A 17,202-nucleotide genomic window follows, 5' to 3' on the forward strand; every position below is an offset into this window, starting at 1 on the left:
ACGAGTCTGACGTCGAAGAAATAGACGCTAATCAGATCGTGAGTGACGACGTCCCCTTACCAAAAAACCGACCCCGTTTGGTGTTGACCCCGCCTTCGAGCCCGGTCAGACTACTGAAAAAAGTTTCCGACGCCCAGACTTCGGGCCCGGCAACGAAACCGAAACACTCGGCATCCCACCATGTCGGATCCGAGTAGCGGTCGACATAGTCATCGACACCGAAGCTCCATACAAAGGAAGGCTCGCAGTCGAAACATTCCATGTCGAAACCGAAACATGCTTAGACGTCGAAGATTTACTCGACACCAAAAAAATTGGATTCGAGCAAATTCTCGGTGCCGAAAACACAAAACACTGACGGTCAGAAGCAAAGGCACCTTTCGGAACCAAAAACTTTGGTACCGACACAGGAGCATCAGACAGATCCAAAACAAAAGACTTTGTTTATCGATCCGCAAAGTGGTGACAAAACTGCCTAAAAAGAGGAAGAATGGACAGTTGGACGACAAAGCTCTTCCTCCTAAAAAGAGAACAATGAGGACAAATACAACTCCTCCCCTTTCTCCTCAACCTAAAGACACACCCTCTTCTCCTCTTCCTCACACTCTGCCAGCTATTCCTCCTCCTTCTACACCAAGACCATCTACACCTCAAACAGATGTAGAAAGTGACACAGGGGAGGGAGAACTTCCTAGGTTAGACGACACTGTCCCAGATGAAGCAGACCCATGGGAGGATTATAACGCAGGGTCAGATATTGATAATGACCCCGAACTGTATCCCTCAAAACCTTCACCACCTGATAATACAGGTTTTGCACAGTTAATTAATAGGGCAGCAAAATACCACAAGGTAGACTTACACACGGAACCTCAAATAGAGGATTTCCTTTTAGAAACACTACCTGCTGCACAAAGAACATCAGGAACACTACCAATGCTTAAGGGTCTCCTCAATCACACATCAGACATATTCAAAGACCCTGTGAGGGCTAGGGTATTAAACCCAAGAATTGATAATTATAAGGCAGCCCCAAAGGACCCAATATTTATCATGGGACCGGTACCTCTGGACTCACTAGTAGTCACAAACGCTTGTAAGAGAGCAAACTCATTAACTACAGGAGAAGCTACTCCTCCTGACAAGGAGTCAAAGTTAATAGATGCCTCTTGCAAAAGAGAGAGCACACACAGAGCGAAAAGCTAGGGAATATAAGTGTTTTGCAGCATGAATCCTTTTCTGGATTCACATGCTGTGCATTGTTCCGCCATTTAGTGGTTGGGTCCGGAATAGTCTTCTTTTTTTTTTTTTTTTTTTTTTTTCTTTTTTCTTTTTTCTTTTTTCTGTTTTGGGCGTTGTTGACCACCATTTGGTGCCCGGTACGTCCCCTGTGTGACTTCAGACGGCGCCCTGGAGGTCGTTGGGCATGGTAACCATCTTCAGATTCTTTTTTCCGCCGTTGCGTCTGAAAGCAAGACTGGAAGTTCTGAAGAATTTTCAGGGTAACCCTGAAAAGTAGAGGGAAAAGTTGTTAATTTCGAGTGGACTACACAACCATCGACACTGCAGCTGGAGATGAGGAGAACTCCGGGAATGACAATCGCAACAACGACAGACGACATCCAAATTCGACCAATGGCGATGTAGGGGCCATTGAAAATACCCCCTTCAAGTTCTTCCCGAGTCCCACCACAAGTTCGCACAGCACAACTCGCACTGTGTGCTACCTCTGCATACCCAAAGAACACAAGGACTGGGAGGCCTGCGCAGTGTTCTACCAAAAACCCTCAGAACACGCTGAAAACAGAGAGGTGCCCACTATTCAATGATGTCTCAAACTTAGACTAAAATTTCCCGGAAGGACTTAGGTTTTTCGAGTGATGATGATCAGGGAGTTCCAGCAGATTCGACACACGAGGGATCAAATGTCGAAATTCTGGAAGGAGACTCCGAGAAAACACACACCCACAAGAAGGCGAGCGACACAGGGAAGAAGACTGATCAGGTAAGACACCATACAAATCCATCGAAAGCGAAGGGCCAAGAGAGCAAGGCGCAACCTAAGGCAGCCCGACACTGAAGTAAAAGGCGATCGAAGGCCAGCCGCGATCTAAAGAGCCCCACAGGACCCTTCCAAGGAACAGATGCATACTGGGTACGTTTTATTTTCCATACATTGCTTGCTTGGGTATCTATTCTAAGGTAAGGAATCTTCGGCTAAAAGTCTCTATCAGATGAAGTTACTTACCTTCAGTAATGCCTTATCTGGTATAGATAGACTAGCTGCAGATTCCTTGCCTATCCACCCGTCCTCCCAGCTATGCTAACAGATTTTTAGGGACAGGGCTGTGAAAATGATGTTGGCACACTCGGGTGCTGCCTATATAGGCACCAGGCACGTCACTTACATCGATGCCACGTGGCACCAAATTACTCCACCTACTAATGCGCAGGATCCTGCTCATTAAAAATTTCCGGATCCAGAAACTTGTGCCTCATTGGCAAAAAATAGTTATTTTGTACAGGCCAGTTTGTGTCGCCACGCTACAGCGGTCCGCAGCATGATTGCACATATGTGCACACTCATCACACTTGGACATGAAGGTGGGTGAGGGAACAAATTAACACCACCGAAGAGGTTAGGTGAGCAGGCAGGGTTGGCAGAGCAAAGGAGTCCGGGGATAGATTTATTTTATTTATTTACTTTATAAAGTTTTATATAGCGCGAACTTGACACAAGAGGGTATCGGAGCGCTTTACATTTAGGATCGTTACGTAAAAAGTTAGATGGTAAATAAATTAAAAGGAAAAAACAGCAGCGGTGCTAGGAGAAGTGGGGGAAGCAGAGGGAAGTCTGGAAAGTGGGGTTGGGCAACCTGGCGAGCACTGTGGGTGAAGGATGTGAACAGGGAAGCAGCACAGGGAAAAGAGCAAGAAAACATGTGCACTCCCCATGGAGTGTTGGAAAGAAGGGGAAAAAGGTAACCCGGAGTGTAAGCAATGGAAGGATACAAGTTATCTGTAAAAAAGGATGAGGCAAATGCTGTGCTCCACAGGAGTGACCACCACTTGGAGAAGTAATTTGGGATGCTGGGGCTTGGTTGGACACCGTTGGTTGGGTCACCTAAAGCTGTGGGGCGTCTGGTGCAGAAGTGTCTTATGGTCAGCTCTTCTTACCAGCTCCTGGTTGGGGGGGGGGGGGGGGGGGGGGGGGGAGACTTTCTCAGCTCCTGGGGATGGGGGGGCGACCTTCTGATTTGAGGCTTTAGGCTTCGGCTGGAGGCTGTAGGCAGGTCCGGGATCACTATACCTCCTCGTGGTGTTGGGCCACTCGGGCTGTGGGCTACTGGTGCAGAGTCGTCCAGACTTGCGGATTTCGCCGGAGCTGGAGTCTGTTGGTGAAAAAATCCAGTGTTCACGGGAGACAAGTCTTTTCTTTTGAAGGCAGGGCAGGTACTCTGGGTTCTTGAGGTTGCTGGCTGCAGGACACACCAGAGTTTGACTTCTGCAGGTTCGTGATGGGGACAGGCTGCTGGGGCCAAGTCAGTGGGCATCCTCCTCTTCTCATATTCGGCACGGCTGTTCGGTCCTTCTTTTCTCACTGTAGTTTGTCTGCCTTCTTGGTTCAGGGCTGCCCCCTAAATACTGTATTTAGGAAGCATTTTAGGGGTCTCTAGCCAATGGGCTACTGACCTTAGGGTGACTACACCCTTGGTGGGCTCACCCTACGTGGGGGAGTGGACACAATCCCTAATCCTGATTGGAGAGTGGCTACCATCTGCAAGATGGCGCGCAATAAAGAGTGGACTTCCCTCACCTCTCCCACCTGAGGGATGAAGTTGGCAGACGTTGCACACCTTTTGGGCTGGCTAATTCTTCCCGCCTGTCTTCCCGCCAAAAAGGAGGGGAGACAGGAAGGGGGTCTGCTCCCGATAGCAGGAGAGCCTGTGGGTCGCATTACAAAGGCTGCAAGAGCTTTGAAGCTCCCCTGCCACAGATGGCCCTTCCTGGCCTGGGGGAGGTGTGATCAACTCCACCCAGGAAAGGCTTTGTTTGTGGGCTCAGAGAGCGAAGGCGCAGGGGGCCATAAACATGTCTTGTGATGGCAGGCTGGTGTGTACCAGTTGGGGAACCCATCAGAGGCAGGTCGTTTTTCAGTGGCATCTATAGGATGCTCTCTGGTGCATTTTTCATTCAATTGCGCACTGGCATCAGTGTGGGTTTAATGTGCTGAGAAGTTTGATACCAAACTTCCCAGTTTTCAGCAAGGCCGTTATGGTGCTGTGGAGTTCGTAAGGACAAACTCCCTGCACCATATACTCTTAATGGCAGCACTGCACTTACATCTAGGAATTGGTCTAGACACTGTAGGGGTACACATTATATGCCTATGTGAGAAGTTAAAAGACCTACGGAAAATGTTACTGAAGCCATTCTTCAATCGGTATGGTGTCGGGTCTTGTAGGCAAGCAGTAATGCTGTGCTTCGATCCCTCTTTAGTACAGCTAAACTGCCGCCTCATAACGTTTTTTGCATTTCCTGTGACAAAGCTGAAAAGCCTATCTGCAGAAGTTACTTCTTTGGGAACTGTTTCGCCACCTTGTAATACCATTCAGAAAAGGGGGGGTGGTGATGGACAGAGTCTCTGAATTAAGCAGAACACTCCTACCCAGTCAACATATCAGGGCTTGATCCATCATTGAGCCCTGATCTGTTGACTTGGTATGAGTGTTCTGTTTAATTCAGATACTCTGTCCATCACCACCCCCTTTTCTGAATCGTTTTGTCCACCATAAGCGTGGAAGGGTATACTCAGATGTGAGTCCCTTGCTCATTGCACCTTCAGGATTCAAGCAAGCCGGGCCGAAGATGGCTGTAATGCCAGAAACCGGTCCCCGGAAGCTTGTTTCCTTCCCAGTATAAGAATTGGCTTGGTAGTTTGGTCTGCCCTGTTCCCATGATGCACTGGGCCAGGGACAGACTAATTTGCATGTAGCCAGGTTCTGAGCTGGGATGGTGCAGTGAGCTAAAAAACGGTGATGGATCAAGCCCTGATCTGTTGACTGGGTATGAGTGTTCTGTTTAATTCAGATACTCTGTCCATCACCACCCCCTTTTCTGAATCGTTTTGTCCACCATAAGCGTGGAAGGGTATACTCAGATGTGAGTCCCTTGCTCATTGCACCTTCAGGATTCAAGCAAGCCGGGCCGAAGATGGCTGTAATGCCAGAAACCGGTCCCCGGAAGTTTGTTTCCTTCCCAGTATAAGAATTGGCTTGGTAGTTTGGTCTGCCCTGTTCCCATGATGCACTGGGCCAGGGACAGACTAATTTGCATGTAGCCAGGTTCTGAGCTGGGATGGTGCAGTGAGCTAAAAAACGGTGATGGATCAAGCCCTGATCTGTTGACTGGGTATGAGTGTTCTGTTTAATTCAGATACTCTGTCCATCACCACCTCCTTTTCTGAATCACCTTGTAATACCAGCCTCACAACTGAAATGGAACGCTATAAAGATCAGATACAGGTTGCCGACTTGCTGCAAGGGATCATTTCGCCAGTTTAAAAAGAAACTTCCTATTGAGCTGCCTTTAATAGACTCACTGCCGTTTGTGCTAGGGACGTATGCACTTATTGACATTATCTTAAAAGTTTCATGCATACATAAATGTGTTATTTTAAACTTTTCACATTTTTATTGTATTAACGTAATGTGTCTAATTTTATTGTTAAAATGTATGTATGCAATGGTTTTAAGTAACTGTGCATAATAACAAACTAAACTGTAGGGGTACAGGGCTCATGCACCTATACCCTCACCACTGGTATAGTGCACCCAGCTAGAGGGGTGACTGATTTATGCCAGGGCAGTTGCTTTCAGGCATGGCACGCAGGGATGTGTGCCATGTTGACTCTTCACTTTGTTCTGCACCAAGACACGCAGCCTGCAATGGCAGTGTGTTGAAAGGTACTCTGACTCTAAGGGTGGTGCAATAAGTTCCGCAGCCCCTAGAATCCTTCCCTGGCCACAGTGCCCATGGTACCCATGGTACCTTTTACAAGGGACTGGCATGTGGCCAGAGAGGTGCCAATTGGGGGTACAAGGTACAGTTTTGGTGAAAGAACACAGGCCCTGAGAACCTGATTGGCAGGGACCCAGGACGCATCAAGGTAAAGTGCAAAAAGTCTGGAAAAAAAGTGTGGGGGGGTGTTACTGCAACAGAAACCCAGCTTTCTACAGTGCAGTCTTATGAAGTTTGGCTCTCACCCTCAAAGTGGTCCTGGGTGGGAGTCTTCTGTTCCCTCTTACTTCATGGTGGTTGTTACGTGGATCTTGAGGACTCGCACACTACATATGCTGTTAATCTTCATAGCATCCTCCATGACCCTTTATTGGAATGTGCACAGCCTCATCAGTATTTAAAGTTTTTTTTTCTGTTGCATGTTAAAACATTTCCTGGTTTCTTTTATTTAAAATAACCTCAATGTCTCCTCTTAGCTTTACATAACAAGTTCCTGTCGCTCATCAGTGCTTTCTCATTACAGCAGTGCGGCGCCCAGCCTCGCTACGACAACGAAGAAAAGGACAAGGAGTACAAACCGCATAGCATCCCGTTGCGGCAGTCCGTTCAGCCAGCTAAGAGTAAAACTTATGGCCGTCGTGCCAAGCGACTGCAACAGGAAGTGAGTATCTATAAAACCCAAACCTATCAGAGTGGATTCTGCCATGTTGTAACTGCCCCCTTCTCCCATCCTCATTGCACATCGTCACTATCTCGACAATTCTGAACGCTGTTACTCTGCAGTTACTATTCCGTAAAGTTGAAACTTTTGTGAAGTGTACAGAGCACACTTTTTGATTCCTCTTAGGATACTATACTGTAAAATAATTGCGTTATGTCTTTTGCGAGTCACCAATTAACCGTTCTATAGAAGCAGTCACTACTGCTATTTCTGTAATAATGTTAAAAGGTGTAAAGGATGGAACTGTGGATTGGGCTTGAAGTTACTTGTGTTGTGAAACAAGTGTATAAACGAAGGAAATATGAATTTTCCCAACGAATCAGTAACATGTCATTAACCGTAAAACCTAAAAATCGAGTCTCCGTCACTATTGAGTGTTCATTTTGTTCATGTCGACGACTGCCAGCTATCAAAATAGTGCATTACTTCTCTTGAATGAAGAGGTGACATATACCAGCATAGCCTTGAGTTTCACTCTGCATGGGTGATCTGTATACTGATGGTTTTATGGTTTAGCTCTGTACTAATGATTCCTGTCCTTTGGTTCTCTGCACTGACACTTCATGGGCTTTCTGTCTGCACTGGCCCCTTCCTCCCTGAAAATATGGGTTAGCAGTCCAAACTATCCTGTCAGTGTTGCACACTCATGGTTTCTCATTTTTGTAGCTTCTCCCTATGGTTTAGCTATTTATGCAGACTCTCTCGCCCCCTCATGGATTTCCCATTTGTTTACACTGTCCTCCCCCTGACAAACCAGTCCTGTGACCTTTGCTGTCTGCTGGCTTGACCCCATGGTTTTGCAGTCTGTGCTGGCGTTCCCTGTGGTTTTGCAGTCTGTGCTGGTGTTCCCGTGGTTTTGCAGTCTGTTCAGATAAACGTTCCTTACGATTGTGCTCTATGCGAACTCCCTACTCTCTCTGCTTTTGAATTCTGTACTAATATTGCACTTTGTTGCTTTGCTCTTTTTGTTAATGCCTTTCTCTTGTTTGACACACATTTTCCTGTGGTGCTGCTCTGTTTTCATACTTACCTTTAGTTCCACTCTCTCGTGAGACTCCATGTGATTTCACGATCTGCATGCCTGCCATGTGGTTCTGCTGTCTCTGTGGACATGCTCTTTGACTTTGCTCTGTACTGGCTATGTCTTTGGCATACTCCATGTTTGGTTATTTGTATCTCTTTGCTCTACTAATGGTCCCAATGGTTGTGCACATACTCTGCTTTCACTCTTTGTACAGATGGTGTTCTACTGATGCGCCCTTTGGTGTCAGCCTTTGTCACTGTCCTCTGCACACACGCTTGTTTTGGGTTTGCGCACTGTGCTATCGCTCCACATCCTCATTCTGTACAGGTGCTTCCGTACTGACGCACCCTTTGATTTTGCACTCTGACCCTTCTTTAGCTTTGTGTGGGAAGCTCTACTCGGATTCCTTTTTAGCTGGTTTCGCTGTAATCGTGGAATAGAGCTATTTACTAAAATGCTGCTCTTTCCCTCTGTAGAGTTACCTCTCTCTCCTGATATTATCTACTTGCACTCTCTCCGCGTGCAGGTGGTTTGTGTGGCACCACCTTTGATTTCACTCTGAGGCAGAGCTTGGCACTAATCCATCCTCTCCTTTGCCTCTGTAGGAGTGCTTCTATATTGATTAGCCTCTTGTTCTGCACTTGAATGGGGGAGGGGGGGGTTCATGTGCTTAAGCCTGCTTTGGTTTCACAGCCTTGGCTATATACAGGTCTCCCTATTTTATGTCTTCATAGACACAAGCTCTATGCGGATGCTTTTGCTCTTTCTGATGGAAACTTCTAACTGCAGGTTCCTCACCTTTAGAATCTCCCCAGTTGTCTGACTCGATCCAGGAGATTTTTCAGCATTGCACCTGCGCATTGAGAGGTGGCGTTGTGCAGCTCTGCGTCTGTCACTGTAGCCGCCACTATTGCGTGCCAGAACCGCTTCCTCTCCTTTCACTTTGCAGCTCTAGTGTGTGCGCCACTCCTCCTCCATTGGACGTTCATATAATCACCGGCTTGAAACACTCCCAGTAAAGCTGGAATCCCCAGTAATCTTGGGTTGCAGGAAACCCTGTTAAAATGCCATACGCTTCAAGTGCTTGTTTAGTAGCAGATCTCCTCTTTCAAAACAGTCTGAACCCCAGCCAGTGAGGTGGCCCTAGAGGCCACCATAGCTCAGATTTCTACCTCGCGTTTTGTTAGGGGGTCCCTAAGAAGAGCTCTGCTCTGATGAATCAGTGAACCTATCTTGTTACCATTCTGGTCTATCCTGGCACTGATCCAGCCCTACCTTTTGCTTTCAGAATACTGCAATTAGTTTTTAGGGTCATTTTTTTAATCATATTCATTATCTGGACAAGTTAGACTTTTCACCAACTATCCTCATAGCTGGCTGAGAGACATAATCGGTTTTCCAGCCCTGCTCTACCTGCGGTCAGAAAAAGATGTATACTGACGACCCACACGGTCAATGTATTCATTTCCTTGGTGCTGTCATATTTGTAAGACTTTTCCATCTAAGACCCCGAAAGACAGGGAAATGGCATTGTATGTTTTGGAACAGAAGAAAGAATGCCCTGCTGCCAAGGGGAATGATTACACTAAAGTGCTTTAGCAAGCACTTTCACACAGGCATCACACAGAAGGATTAGTGTAGTTTTGCAGCGTGAATCTTTCTGGATTCACTATGCTGTGCATTATTCCGTGGTCTAGTGGTTGGGTCCGGAATCGTAGTCTGTCCTTTATTTATTTTTTTGTAGCCCAGGTGGGCTTCGCCGTACCACCTTTTGGTGTACTTACGTGACGTCGGCACGCTTCTGCGGAAGCTCCCACTCTTGGGCGCCATCTTCAGATTCTTTTTTCCGCAGTTGGGTCTGGATCGTTCCAGAGAGGCTCCAGAGTTTTGGACGGGAAAAAACACAGAAGAGTCGAATTATGCAGGAAAAGACGGAGGACGACTAGGAATAACATTTAGAGGCCGGGATGATGAAAAAGGAGAACTTCGACGTCCAACGGAGAATGCGCATACAGGGGACAACACCCCTTTCAAATTCTGCCGTAACTGCCACCAAAAGTAAGCGCAGATGGACCAGCACCCGGTTTACAGGTCAACCACGAGAGCAAGGACTGCAACGCTTGCTCTGCCTTCACACCGAAGACTCTCCGCATCAGAGAGCGACAGAGAAGGGCCAGCTACACCATGCAGGGGAAGGGCCAACCACCGTCCCTTCGAGACCTGGGACTCTCAACTGACGAAGAAGACTACGTCGCCGGAGAAGACGACGGCTACATGGTCGTAGAGACCGATGAAAACTTCTAAAGAGGTAAGGGAGTCGTCCACCCCAACAGACCATCGAAGGTCTGAATCAGACTCTCGAAAAACTAAGTCGAAGTCCTCGAAGGGAGCACTGGCTCCGGAAACCTCGTCGGCCGCAGCTGCATCCAAGGCCAGAGAGCCCAGCGGATACTTCGAGAGACTCCCAGGCGGCGAAGACTGGCGAAAAGCCAAGGTCGTCTAAGCACGTCTCCGAAAAGGAACGTTCGACTTCGAAAGAGAAAGCCCCAAAGGCCTCCTCGACGTCGACAAAGGAAACTAGGCCCGTGTCGACGTCGAAATACACGGCAAAGAGATTAGCAGAACAGTCAGACACTGAACAGGCCGCCAAACAGGAAAGGAAGACAAGACGGCTCAAGGCCGAAATGGATAGCATCCTACAAAGAAAGGAGTTCGAACGACTCAAACAGTTCACGATTCCGTCGAAAGCACCGACTGTTATCGTCGAAGTAGAAGAGGAGGAGGAGGATTTCGAGGCCGAAGAGCCGCAGAAAAGCCCCGAAACTCTAGAACATCAAGAGGATGAAGACTTCTACTATAATGAGGAGGGTGACGACGACCAGAGGATGATCCTCCCAGGACCTGGAATGGCAGGACCTCGACACCGAAAGTCCAGAAGAGGGCGTACCCTTTGAGGCCTTCGCCACCAGACAACATTGGGGCGTACAATATGGTGATCAAGAATGCGGCAACGGCGTTTGGTGTCAACTTGACGAAGAGAAACAAAAGTTTGACTTCCTATTGGAGACCCTACTCCCCAAGCAGACCAGGAGCCAGTATCTCCCAATGCTTGAAAGTGTCATGGCTCAGGGGAAGGAGGCGTTCAAGGAACCGGCAACATGCAGGTTCGTTACGCTGAGGACGGAGAAGAAATACAAACCCTCCACAAAAGATCCCCCGTACATCAGAGGGACAGTCCTGGCAGACTCCATTATCACGGCGACCGCAAGGAAGAGGGCAAATGTGCCAACGACATCAGAGCCACCGCCAGACGAGGCAAGCAGGAGGATGGACCTGACTGGGAGAAAAATAGAAAGGAATGCATTGACGCATGGCGAACTCAAACGCCCTACTGAATAGGCACCAGTACCAAATCCTGGACCAAATTGGGCAGCTGATGAAGCACCTTCCACAAGATTACCAACATAGAGCCTCACACCTCGTGGAGGAGGGGAAGAATGTGACGAACACTTGCCTCAAAACAGCCTTGGATGGGGCAGACACATCCAGCAGGCTGATGATGTTGGGAATCGCTGAAAGAAGGCAAGCCTGGCTCAGGATCTCCGGTTTCAAACGAGAGGTTCAGCACAACATTCTTAGCACCCCATTCAATGGGGAAACACTGTTTGGAGCGCCGGTGGATGACAAACTCACCCAGCTCAAAAAGGAAAACGACACTGCAAGGTCCATGGGGGCCTTACAATTCAGAGGAATGAAGAGGGGTACCCCTTCACGGAGACCGAACGGAAGAGGGGGAAACCAGTCGGGAACGTCGCACCAGACCTTCCAGCAGTCCAACCAGGGAAGATAGCCAGGCACAGCAGGGACACCAAAAACAAACCTGGCACAACCAGCAAAGGGGCCACTCCTTTTGCAGGAGAGGAAACGAACGTGCCCAGAACAAAAGAGGAGGCCATCAAGCCACCTCTAAGTGACGCCGTCACACAGTATGTGCCCACCCGCATGACGCCTCCCAGGTTGGAGCACAAGAGGACCAACACAGGGTTACGCGGACCAAATAACATGGAACATGTAACACCAGTAGGGGGCAGGCTAAGTCACTTCTTCAGAGAGTGGAAGAAGATAACATCAGACAAGTGGATACTGAACATCATACAGTTCGGATACTGTATAGAACTGAAAAGGACATCGCCAAACAGAAAACCAAAAAAGAGAGCGCAGTCAGGAAAAGAGCTGGAACTGCTTCAAAGGGAGGCAGAGGAACTGCTCCAAAAGGAGGCCATCGAACCTGTACCATTCCAAGAAAGGAACAAGGGAGTGTACTCCACCTACTTCCTGGTACCAAAAGTGGACGAAACACTAAGACCCATCCTGGACCTTGGGTTCCTGAACAAATACATAAAAACACAAAAGTTCAAAATGACGTCTCTGCAGGAGGTAATTCCCCAGATAGGGGACAGATTTCATGGCCACCATAGACCTCAAAGACGCCTACCTGCACATCCCGATGAACAGGCGGCACAAACATCTGCTCAGATTTACCATCAAGAAACCTCACTACCAGTTCACAGCCCTAGCGTTCGGACTAAAATCTGCACCAAGGGACTTCACCAAGTGTCTCGCAGCAGTGGCAGCGCACCTAAGAAGGGAAGGGATCAATGTATACCCTTACCTGGACGACTGGCTAATAAAGGCAAATTCACACAGGACATGCAAGGAACATGCCCAGCGCGTGACAAAGACTTTGATGGACCTGGGTTTCTCCATTCACTGGGGGAAATCCTCTAAGGAACCAGAGCAAGTAAAAGTCTTCCTAGCGGCTTAGATCAACACCATACAGAGCAAGGTGTTCCCCAGCGACAAGAGGACACCGGCGCTACTGAAGGAGATGCGTCTCTACCAGAAGGGCGAGCTCTGACCGTGAGGACAGCGAGCAAGGTCATGGGCATGATGGCCTCATGCATACATCTAGTACCAAATGTATGCCTCCACATGAGACCATTCCAAGAATGGCTGCAAGAGCAATGGTCACAAGCTACAGGGAGTTGGGAAGATCTAGTGGTTGTAACGCACGCAGTGCAGGTGGAGATGTTGTTGTGGAACATGGTGAACGTAACTAAGGGAAAGCCTCTAAGACCACCGACCCAAACGGTGACCATCACCACAGACACATCCCAGAAGGGATGGGGAGCGCACATGGGCAAGCTCAGGGTGAGGGGTCTGGACTGCAGCGATTGCGGTCAAACACATCAACTACCTAGAACTGAAACAGTGTTCCTCGCCCTGAAAGCCTTCCAGACAAAATTGTACAGCCAGAGAGTGTTGATCCAGGCGGACAACACGACGACTATGTTGTACATCAACAAGCAGGGAGGAACGCAATCTCCGCCTCGATCGAGCCTAGCGCAGGAGATCTGGAGATGGGCCATCCCACTAAACATAGACCTGCTAGCCATACACCTACCAGGGAAAGACAATGTGGAGGCAGACTGGCTCCGCAGACAGACATCGGCGTCCCACGAGTGGGAGCTCAATGCACAGGAAACGCTAAGGCTATTCAGAAGGTGGGGAACACAGAGTTCGAGGCATGTGGGCTGCTGAATTCATATCTGTGCATAGATCGCCACCTAGTGTTGGGTCCGGATGATTGCACATTGTTGTCCTGGAAGAGTCTTCGAAGTATCAGGAGATAGGTGGCTCCTCCCCTGGACTACAGTGCGCATGGGCATCGCCTCCATCCCCAGATTGTTTTTTTCCGCCATTGGGTTCGGATGTGTTTCGGTTCCCTCTGTCGGAACCGATAGTTGTTCAACTTCTACTCGAGACCAAAAGGTCTTTAGGCTGGGCGTCGGTATAGTTGCGTACGGGTTCTTTCTGACTCTCAGCCCTGATCTCTTGCTGCCCTTCCACGTGCTTTCGGCGCGGACGGGCCTACACTACACTCTTGCTATGGAGCGGACTCCGTTTAAGAAGTGCCCGGTGTGTAACTCCAAATATTCACACCTCGATGTGCACCCTGTGTGCAATACCTGCTTGTCACCGGATCACCGCGAAGACACCTGCATGGCGTGTTCGAAGTTCCGGAGCAAGAAGACTTTGAAGATTCGTCGAGCCCATAGGCTCCAGGCTAAGTTATCGGCTACGGCGCCCCCACCAGATGACATTTTCCAAGAATCTGTCGAGGAAGAAGACGTGCAAGGTTCGGACTCTAATCCTGCATCCGAGGGGGAGACCTACGACGCGGGTGAGGAGAACTTTGACGAAGTCACCGACGAGGTAGGGGACGACGATCAGGCTTTTGCCACGATGGGAGATAGCTCGGAGGAGGAGCATCCCCACCCAGACTCAGGGGCTATTCCCCTTCATACGGCCCAGGTCGAGGGATCGCCTTCGGGCCTTACCCAAGATCTAACTATGAGTCCTACGTCCCCGCCTTCGGGCCCAGTCACGGACATTTGTGAACCATCACTTACGTCGAAGAAAACGAAAGTGAAGCCAACTGGTCACTCACCCTCGGATGCGAAACCGAAAGCGAAAGTTGAGCTGGTCAAGAAGGTTCTGGAGGCGTCAACTTCCAAGAAAATAAAAATGGCCGACTCGAAGAGCCACGCCAAAATGGCCGACCCGAAGCCCTCGGGGTCGGTGCCGAAGGCGAAATCGTCCAACGCGGCTGCGTCAGATCCGAAAGGGGTCGTGGACCCGAAGAAGGCTCCAAAGAAGCGTCAGGGCGACAACGCTCATAGGCATGCGGCGTCGGCTCCGAAGAAAGTGGCTGCCGGCGATCAGGCTCTCGACGACGAGGGGTCGCTCGGACCGGTCAAGCCCTCTCCGGCCTTGACGATGAAGGTAGCGGAATCCCTGCAGCGGATACGAAAGGACAGTGTGGTTCCCTCTCAGGACGCTGTAACGCCTAAGATCACGCCTAAGCCTGCGAAGGGGCAAACGCCTATCCGCTTCACCCTACCACCCAAGTCGGCGCCGAAGGCCTTCGCCTCGAAACAGGGCGGACCCTCGAAGGAGGTATTGACGCCGAAAGCTGCCTTGGTGGTGTCGAAGCTTCGGCTCCAGCCGCTTGCTGAAGAGGAACGTCGTGAGGTAATCATCGACGCCAACACCGGGAAGCTGTCTCTCCTCAAGAGGAAGATCACGACGGAGCCGGCGTTGGAACATTTCAAGATCCCTCTCAAAAACAAAAGGGACTCTGCGGACTCTTCGGCTCTGGTGGAACCTGTGTCCCCACAAGCCCTGGGACACTCGCCGACGCATTCCCCCGCAGGCGATGCGGACGAAGAAGATGCCGAGTACACCTATCCGGCGTACTCGGATCCGGAGGAGGAGCGCGAACCTTGGTCCGCCGGAGGCGACACGGAGGACCCGCAATCGGGTCAGGACACGCAACTTTTTGCGGCCAAAACGTCCCCGACGGAAGACTCGGCGGCCTTTAATGCTCTGATCGAGCGAGCTGCGGCTAACCACGACGTCGAGCTGCACTCGGACCCCGTGGATGTGGACTTCTTATTCGACACCTTCTCAGTAGCTGAAAAGTCAGTCAAAACGCTGCCGATGCTCAAAGGGGTGCTTAAACATGCAACGGAGGTCTTCAAGGAGCCCACACGGGCGCGTGTGGTCAACCCTCGCATCGACAGGAAATATAAGGCAGCGCCCACGGATCCTACATATATCAGGGGACACTTGCCATTGGACTCCTTGGTTGTTTCCAACGCTCGGAAGAGGGCGAACTCTCAAACTACTGGTGACGCTCCTCCCCCAGACAAAGAGTCCAAGGTCTTCGAGGCCTCAGGCAAGCGGATTGCTGCACAGGCAGCTAATATCTGGAGAATCTCTAACACCCAAGCCCTGCTTGCACGTTATGATAGGGCCCATTATGACACCTTAGAAGCCATACTACAACACTTGCCTGACCAATACAAAGAGGCAGGAGAGATGCTGATTCAGGAAGGAAAACTCATTACGAATGCATCCATCAAATGTGCCCTGGATGTGGCTGAAACAGCCTCCAGGGCTATCAATACCAGTGTGTTGCTTAGACGCCATGCCTGGCTTCGAATTTCAGGGTTCAAACCCGACATCCAAACTACAATACTGAATCAAACAGTGAATCCTGACCACCTGTTTGGACCTGAGGTAGATGCCACCCTGGAAAAAATGAAAAAAGATACGGAAACTGCCAAATCAATGGGGGCTTTACAAAGTCAGCAGTTTCGGAGTGGTTCCTTTCGCCGCTCAAACTCCAGAGGCACCTCAAGGGGGCAGGCATCCCAGTCCACACAATATTACAAGAGTAACACCCAGACCTCGTACAACAAGGGTAGAGGTGGTTACAGGGGCAATAATGTCAAGGGCAGGGGACGTGGAAACAATAGCTCCAGGTCCACCACCACCAACAAACAGTGACGTCTTGTCACTGCCCCCCGACCATACAACACCGGTTGGGGGGAAACTCCAGCAGTTCCTGCCGGCGTGGAAGACCATCACCACGGACAGGTGGGTGAGGTCTCTTATCCAGTACGGGTACTGTCTAGAGCTTACTTCCATTCCACCGGACATACCCCCAAGAAGCCGTCCTATGTCAGGCGAGCATTTGACCTTGTTGCAGCAGGAAGTTCTAGTCATGCTGCAAAAAGGGGCAATAGAGCTCGTTCCATTGCGAGAGCGGGGAACAGGGGTTTACTCCCTGTATTTTCTAATTCCCAAGAAGGACGGATCCCTCAGGCCAATCCTGGACCTCAGGCCCCTAAACTGGTACATACTCTCGGAGCACTTCCATATGCTCACGTTGCAGCAAGTGCTTCCCCTGCTTCAGCAGGGGGATTTCCTGGCTACGCTGGATCTGAAAGATGCCTATTTTCATATCCCCCTACATCCTTCACACAGGAAGTATCTCAGATTCACGATCTTAGACCAACATTACCAGTTCAAGGTCCTGCCGTTCAGGGTCACCACGGCGCCAAGGGTATTTACAAAGTGCCTAGCGACTGTGGCGGCGCATCTCCGTCGCCAGCACGTCCATGTCTTTCCTTACCTGGACGACTGGCTCATTCAGGCAAGGACGGAACGACAGTGCGTAGACCACGTGTCACGCACCATTCATCTCCTGCACGATCTGGGATTCTCTCTGAACTACCCCAAGTCCCATCTCCAACCCGCCCACGTGCGACAGTATCTGGGCGCGACAATCAACACTCTGGCAGCCACTGCGCAGCCGAATTCAGTGAGAATCGCCAGTATACAGGCGCTGATCCAACGATTCAGACCCCAGCACTCGCTTCCAGCGAAGGTGTTCATGCAGTTGATAGGCATGATGGCCTCCTGCATCTCCATTGTCCCGCACGCAAGACTACATATGCGTCCGCTTCAGGAGTGCCTTGCACGTCAGTGGACTCAGGCTCATGGGCAACTGACAGACCTAGTGTTG

The 17,202-nt window shown here is 49.9% G+C and overlaps 1 protein-coding gene across 4 annotated transcripts in view; it reads left to right on the forward strand.

Moving 5' to 3' along the window:
* The window catches only part of KDM5C (lysine demethylase 5C), a 466,536-nt gene that overhangs the window by 116,341 nt on the left and 332,993 nt on the right, over positions 1–17,202 (forward strand). For all 4 annotated transcript variants that reach the window (XM_086940146.1, XM_086940145.1, XM_086940147.1 and 1 more), the window contains exon 5: positions 6,545–6,682. In XM_086940146.1, the coding sequence (XP_086796272.1) occupies positions 6,545–6,682 (138 nt within the window). The remainder of the gene's footprint in view (positions 1–6,544; positions 6,683–17,202) is intronic.

This window comes from Lissotriton vulgaris, chromosome 10, assembly GCF_964263255.1.
Source record: "Lissotriton vulgaris chromosome 10, aLisVul1.2, whole genome shotgun sequence".
Taxonomy (NCBI): Eukaryota; Metazoa; Chordata; class Amphibia; order Caudata; family Salamandridae; genus Lissotriton; species Lissotriton vulgaris.